The 7,909-nt window shown below is 35.1% G+C and overlaps 1 protein-coding gene across 1 annotated transcript; it reads left to right on the forward strand.

Moving 5' to 3' along the window:
• Positions 1 to 155: 155 nt before the first annotated feature.
• Positions 156 to 5,666, forward strand: LOC134248410 (alpha-L-fucosidase-like; the record flags this gene model as incomplete). Its single annotated transcript, XM_062730815.1, is given in 7 exon segments — positions 156 to 262; positions 2,386 to 2,427; positions 2,430 to 2,515; positions 2,936 to 3,069; positions 3,407 to 3,504; positions 3,729 to 3,861; positions 5,486 to 5,666. Coding segments are annotated over 7 exon segments (775 nt in total), but the record flags the coding sequence as incomplete, so codon positions are not given.
• Positions 5,667 to 7,909: the final 2,243 nt, after the last annotated feature.

A 7,909-nucleotide genomic window follows, 5' to 3' on the forward strand; every position in this document is an offset into this window, starting at 1 on the left:
TCCAGAAGTAGAATGAACGATAATGAGACATCACTTTGCAAAGTACTTTACTTTTTGTTATCACAAGATTAAGAAAATCTGTCATCATTTCTTTAGTTTCTTTTTTTTTTTTTACATAGTCCAACAATAACAGAATTGTATAATTTTACCTGTAGGTACATTGTGTTTGTGAGCAAGCATCATGAGGGATTCTGTAACTGGCCGTCCAAATATTCCTTCAACTGGAACTCTGGGGATGTGGGACCTAACAGAGATATTGTGGGTCAGTGGAACTGGTGCTCTGTAATATGTAATCTCACAAAGCAGGCTAGTTCACAAAGAACTAATGTTTTCTTATAATGTTTTGAATAGATCATGACTAGTAGACTTATGGAACATTAACTTATTAACGGTCATAATTTGTTGGAAAAAATGCCAAATTTTTTATCCAAGTGCAGCACATCAATATATTCTTCTTTAGTTTGAGAAATGGACATGAAAGATAAATAATACGTACACATTAAGACTTGTATTGGACACCAAAGTGTGTTTTTATTAGGGATGGGCAAAATTATTGATACATGTATTTCAGTATATTGCAGTACAAGGACAAAAATATCATATTGCAATACCTTTTTGTAATATCGGTACAACGTCAAAATGCTTAAACTAAGGAATTTTATCATTAAATATAAAAATAAATATAAGAAGAGTTGTTAAGAAGCCAAACAGTAAGAAAGACGCTATTTTATGGGTGTGTTCCGGAGCATAGCTTTAATAAAATCAACAAGATTTTTTTTCCTTTTGTTAATTCATCATAGTTATGTATGTTCTTCATATAAATTAAAGTTTTTTTTCATAAGAAAATGCCATTTTAATAATGTTGAAAATATTGCAATACAGTCGTTTGGCCAGTTCCGAATTTTGACTAGTTCGGAATAGTTATCAATTTAAGAGCAGATAATGAATAAATCCAATGGTGTAAAAATAAATTGTTATCTATGGTAGGAAGGCTTATTTATGAATGTTAGAATTATGTGAAGTTTTGATTTTTTGCCGTCAGTTTGTTTTCGTAATCATACTTGAAACAGTCGACATACTTTTACAAGGCAACAAATCTGAATCACCGCGACGCTTAATTAAGTCTGCAAAAAAAGCTCTGTAGATACATACATTTTTCACATAAGACAACGTTCCAGGTATCAAAAGTAAGTTTGATATGTACTCTAACATATACTAAAAATTTGTCAAAAATAAATGTTTAGAACACTGGAAGATATCGAAATATTTTCATGCTCTTATTTTACCAGTTCCGATTACCCATTTTAAACACTGTTATAAATTCACTCTTCATTGTTTTCTTCATTGTAAACTTGACTTATTATACCCCCGCTTGAAAACCAGGAAGAAGGGGTATGTAGTAATGGAATGTTTGTCCATTCATTTATCTGTACGTCGGTACGTCCGTCTCTCTGTATGTCAGTCCGTCTGATACGCTCTGGGGTATCCATTTCTTATCCACAACCTCTCTTCTGCCACTGAACGAAGTTTAATGAGGCTTCACAGAATTTAATGAGTTGTTCACAGAATCTTTCTTGAACAGTGACAAAATCAACCTATTTTATTTTTGGATCTGGCACATAATTTGGGCTCCCTGAGAAAACATAGATATTGCCATTCTTTGTAATATTGAAAGGTATATCCATCTCTTATCCGCAATCCTCCTATACCACTGAATACGATTTAATGAAACTTTCATGATTTTTTATCACATTGTGACCTTTTATTTTACTTTTTTGATCTGACACCTATCTTGGGTCTCCCGGAGCAAAACATGGATTTTGTCATAAATAATCATAAAGGAGGCTGGTAATTTATTAAAATGAGCTCAGTCAGTGCCCACAGTACCTCTAGTTTCTTTTCAACCTTTAGAAATACAAATAATTTATTGGTAAGCAATTCATTTAACTTTTCTTGCATGCCAATGGATAACGTCTTGGCGTCAGATTTTTTAATTTAGGGTTGAATTGAATAAGAATTTCTAGGTTATCCGGAACTCGTCGGCTTATTCGTAACTGGTAAGATGAACACCTTTTTTAACTTGCGAATTTTTCTTGGGGGGGGGGGGGGAAGGCTGAACTTTTCTTAAACAATATTTAATTCCACAATTCATTGAACTACGTTGACAAAAACTTAGATTTTGAATTAATGCCTCATATATTTATAGCACTGCCGAATCAGTTTGTTATTCGAAACTGGTCAAATAACTGTACATATTGCAATACAGTTAAAAATATCACAATATATCACAATACAAAATTTGTGGTCAATACCCAGCCCTAGTTTTTATTTAATTTAGAAACATGTATGTTGAATAAAACGTTCATTCATAAATACCTTTTCCAGGAGAATTAGCGGACTCAATAAAGAATAAGACTGATATTCATTTTGTCTGCACCATTTCTTATTTGAATGGTTTCATCCACTGTATCAGAAAGACAAGGCCAATAACTACACAGCACAGGACTTTGTCAGGGTAAGAACCAACAGAAGGGATATGACACAGAATTCTGCATCAGCAAGATTCTTGTTTCAGCACTTATGACTAACTCTAAGTCTACTTATAAATGTTATTATAACTTGTAAAGAAAAGGACAGCTACGTTTTGAATTCTAGAAATTGGAACATTTGCTTTTACAGTATGCACATTTCCATTTGAATTTCCTGTTTGTTGGTCTGCTCTATAGAACTTGCTGCACATGCTATAAATATGATACCCAGAACATTGATAAAAATTAATTACACTACACCAAATAAATCTTATTATAAATTTGATTGTTTTTTATCTTTTAGATTTTTTTTTTTGAGGAGTAGAATTTAATTTTCATTTTTGAACCATTACAGTAGACAAATAAATTTAGCACATGTATATAATTTTTGTTCACGTTTTATGCAGACAAAGACAATGCCAGAGCTGTATGAACTTGTTAACAGATATAAACCTGACGTTGTGTGGTCGGACGGAGACTGGGAAACAACAGACGTATACTGGAATGCTACACAGTTTCTGGCCTGGCTGTATAATGAAAGGTAAATAAACACCCCCACACCATAGAACGCTATCAATGCTACACAGTTTCTGGCCTGACTGTACAGTGAAAGGTAGGACCTCTCTTGAAAAACAGCACTCTTTGAAGTTTTATTGTTTCATGAAATGAAGAAGATGATTCTTGTAACTTTAGATATGTAAATCCAGTTATAAATACAGATCAGTTACTTTTTAATTCCTGTTCAGTAGACCAATAATTTTGTGAAGCTCATTTATTTCTTATTTTAAATATTCCTAGAAATTATAATGCCTTGGCAGATTGTAATAAGCTGAAGAATTCTTTGAGATATTAAGTAAATTTTTTTTCACCTGTTTCAGTCCAGTGAAAGACACAGTGGCTGTAAATGATCGATGGGGAAACAACATCAGGTGTAAACACGCAGGATTTTTGAATTGTGATGATAGATTTAATCCAGGTTTGTATAGCTAGATTAATACACTGTATACTTGTTTATAAGATGAGAAAAACATAAAGAAACCAGCACAAGAATTAACTCAGACTACTGCAGATATCAATAGAAGGAGACTTTCTTGTATAAATCTTAAAAAGTAGTTTAATATGGAAGTTGATTAAAGAAGAGGGGAAAGACGAGTGTATTTTTAATTTAATATTTTTAAAAAAATTTATTTATTTATTTAGGAAAACTACAAAAGAAAAAGTGGGAAAATGCGATGACCATTGACAAGTTTTCTTGGGGATACCGCAGAAGGGCAGTCATTTCTGACTATCTTACAATGAAGGACATAGCAAAAGTCATAGCTACAACAGTAAGGTCAGTCATAGAGTAGTTACAGAGTAGTGTCCCTTTATATAAGTATAACTGTTAGATCAGATAGGAAGTAGTTACAAAATAATGTCCGTTTAATTAACAACTGTTAGGTCAATCACACAGTTAACTCCCTTTACAGAGCTATACATGTAACTAGGACAGTTAAAGAGTTGTCACCCTAAATTTTGCTTTAACTGTTAGGTCAGCTACAGAGTTAGCCCCCCCCCCTTTTACATGGCCAGTTTATAAAGAGTTAGCTCCCTTTAAAGTGCTATTACTGTTAGGTTCAGTTAATAAGGTAGGTATAGAGTTAGCTCCCTTTACATGGCTTCAAGTACTAGTTCAGTTTATACAGAGTTAGCTCCCTTTACATTGCTTCATGTGCTAGTTCAGTTTATACAAAGTTAGCTCCCTTTACAAGTGCTAGTTCAGTTTATACAGAGATAGCTCCCTTTACACGTGCTAGTACAGTTTATACAGAGTTAGCTCCCTTTACACGTGCTAGTACAGTTTATACAGAGTTAGCTCCCTTTACACGTGCTAGGTCAGTTTATAAAGAGTTAGCTCCCTTTTCACGTGCTAGGTCAGTTTATACAGAGTTACATGTAGCTCCCTTTATACATGCTAGGTCAGTTTATACAGAGTTAGTTCCCTATACACATGCTAGTTCAGTTTATACAGAGTTAGCTCCCTTTTACATTGCTTAAAGTACTAGTTCAGTTTATACAGAGTTAGCTCCTTTACACAGCTAGGTCAGTTTATTTAAGAAATAAGGTATCATTTTTAAACATCTATCGGGATATAAATACGAGTACCAACCTGTATTTCTAGCTAGCCCGATAGATGTTTTAAAATGATACCTTAATATTACTTATATTTACATTTGTGACTTATCCATACTTTATCCTTGCCTGATTGTGACTTTTAATGTGTAAAACGCATTACGCACTGCTTTTAGTAGTGTTATATAAAGGAAAACATTTGCAAATGTAAATATACATAGTTAACTTCCTTTACATAGTTTAAATTGTTTGGTCAGTTTATGCAGTGTATAGAGTTAGCTCCCTTTATATACCTGGTAGTCAGTTTACAGTGATAGCTCCTTATATATACATGTAGCTTCAACTATTTAATCAGTTTCAAAGTAAGACCCTTATATAAAACTTAAATTATCAGGTTAGTTACAAAGATATGCCCCTGTACATTACTTCCTCTATTAAACAAGTGTGAGTGTAAGGGTTCCTTTGCTGACTCTGTTTGTTAAAACTACTTTTGTTAATTATTCCCTGCAAAGAAGTTTGACTGGATAAACATGTACTGATAGTAATATGCTTTTGAGCATAAAAGGAAGTATTGGTGTTAATTCATGCTGTTTTCATCAATCAAGGAGTCATTTTCATATTTACTGTTGATAGGATGATCATCTAGATTATATGAAGATGATAACCAAGTGATAATGTAATCTGCAAGTACTAGCAGATTAATTTGTTAAGATATAAAATTTTTGGAGATTAATGTCAAAAACAATGACATACTGGTATGTTCAAAACAGATAATCCTGAAGAAGTAAATACATGTAGGGAATATAATATCCATTCAATAATATTTTAATGTTGTTTTCTACTAGTTGTGGAGGAAATGTGCTCATTAACATAGGGCCCACACATGATGGGAGGATAGCACCTGTGTTTGAGGAGAGACTGAAACAAATGGGTCAATGGTTGGGGGTCAATGGAGAGGCCATCTACGAATCTGTGCCCTGGAGTCACCAGAATGATACCATCACCCCAGATGTATGGTAGGCATCAGAATAATTCGCCAGTATTTAAGTTCATACAGATCTATTTACACCCCTGCTCCAAGGATAGGTATACTGTTTTACCCTTGTGTGTCTGTCTGTCTGTCCGTGTAGCTCTGTGTCCGTGTGTCCGTCCGAAACAAATTTTCGTCGCAGTTTTCTCAGCAACTACTCATCGTAGATGCTTGAAATTTTAACACAATCTTCTCTGAGGCATGCCATATGGTGGGATACATTTTCATTCAAATCCGATGTCAACTTCCTGTTTGTCCGTGCGTCTGTCCTTTTCATACATAACAAATTTTCGTCGCAGTTTTCTCAGCAACTGCTCATCGTAGATGCTTGAAATTTTAACACAATCTTTTCTGAGACATGCCATATGGTGGGATTTATTTTCGTTTAAATCTGATGTCAACTTTCTGTTTGTCTGTGCGTCTGTCCGTTTCATGCATAACAAATTTTCGTCGCAGTTTTCTCAGCAACTACCCAACGTAGATGCTTGAAATTTTAACACAATCTTCTCTGAGGCATGCCATATGGTGGGATACATTTTCATTCAAATCCAATGTCAACTTCCTGTTTGTCCGTGCGTCTGTCCGTTTCATACATAACAAATTTTCGTCGCAGTTTTCTCAGCAACTACTCATCGTAGATGCTTGAAATTTTGATACAATCTTTTTTAAGGCATGCCATATTGTAATATACATTTTTGTTCAAATCCGATGTCAACTTCCTGTTTGTCTGTGTGTCTGTCAGTTTCATACATAAATTTTCGATGAAGTTTTCTCAGCAACTACTCATCACAGATGCTTGAAATTTTAACACAATCTTCTCTGAGGCATGCCATATGTTGGGATATATATATTTTTATTCAAATCCGATGTCAACTTCCTGTTTCTTTGTGTGACTGTCCTTTTCATACATAAAAAAAAATTGTCGCAGTTTTCTCATTAGCTATATTCATAGCAGATGCTTAAAATTTTATTACACTCTTAGTTGAGGCATGCCATATGGTGGAATTAATTTTGATATGTATCTGATGTCAACTTCATATTTTTCTGTGCATCTGCCTGTAATTGAACTTGTCAGCCACCTCAGCCCAAGGCTCAAGTGAGCTTTTCTGATCAAAATTTGTCCGTTGTCTGTCGTCGTTGTCGTTGTTGTCGTTGTCGTCGTAAACTTTTCACATTTTCATCTTCTTCTCAAGAACCACTGGGCCAATTTCAACCAAACTTGGCACAAAGTATCCTTGGGTGAAGGGGATTCAAGTTTGTTGAAATGAAGGGCCACGCCCTTTTCCAAGGGGAGATAATCATGAATTAGAGAAAAATTATTGGCATTTTTAAAAAATGTTCTTCTCAAAAACCACTGGGCCAGGAAAGATGAAACTCATGTGGAATCATCCTCAGGTAGTGTAGATTCAAGTTTGTTCAAGTCATGACCCCGGGGGGTAGGGCGGGGCCAAAATGGCCGATCAAAGTTTTACATAGGAATATATAGGAAAAATCTTTAAAAATCTTCTTCTCAAGAACCACTGGGCCAGGAAAGTAGAAACTCATGTGGAAACATCCTCAGGTAGTATAGATTCAAGTTTGTTCAAGTCATGACCCCCGGGGGTAGGGCGGGGCCAAAATGGCCGATCAAAGTTTTACATAGGAATATATAGGAAAAATCTTTAAAAATCTTCTTCTCAAGAACCACTGGGCCAGGAAAGATGAAACTCATGTGGAATCATCCTCAGGTAGTGTAGATTCAAGTTTGTTCAAGTCATGACCCCCGGGGGTAGGGCGGGGCCAAAATGGCCGATCAAAGTTTTACATAGGAATATATATGAAAAATCTTTAAAAATCTTTTTCTCAAGAACCACTGGGCCAGGAAAGATGAAACTCATGTGGAATCATCCTCCGGTATTGTAGATTTAAATTTGTTCAAGTCATTTCCCCTGGGGGTAGGGCGGGGCCAAAATGGCCGACCAAAGTTTTACATAGAAATATATAGGGAAACCTTTTTAAATCTTCTTTTCAAGTACTACAAAGCCAGGATTAGTTATATTTGTATGGAATCATCCTCAGGTAATGTAGATTCTAGTTAGTTCAAATTATGATCCCCTTGGGGGTTAAAATTCAAGCCCCCCCCCCACCCCCCCAACTTAAGTTAACTTTCAGCTTTTTCCTAGCTGATGTGCTCAGGTGAGCGCTGTGGCCCCTGGGCCTCTTGTGTATATTAACATGATAGTGCTTATTTACATCAGAG

The sequence above is a fragment of the Saccostrea cucullata genome, unplaced genomic scaffold (assembly GCF_032062105.1).
Source record: "Saccostrea cucullata isolate Sc308-1 unplaced genomic scaffold, CSIRO_AGI_Scuc_v1 ctg20374, whole genome shotgun sequence".
In the NCBI taxonomy this organism is placed as follows: Eukaryota; Metazoa; Mollusca; class Bivalvia; order Ostreida; family Ostreidae; genus Saccostrea; species Saccostrea cuccullata.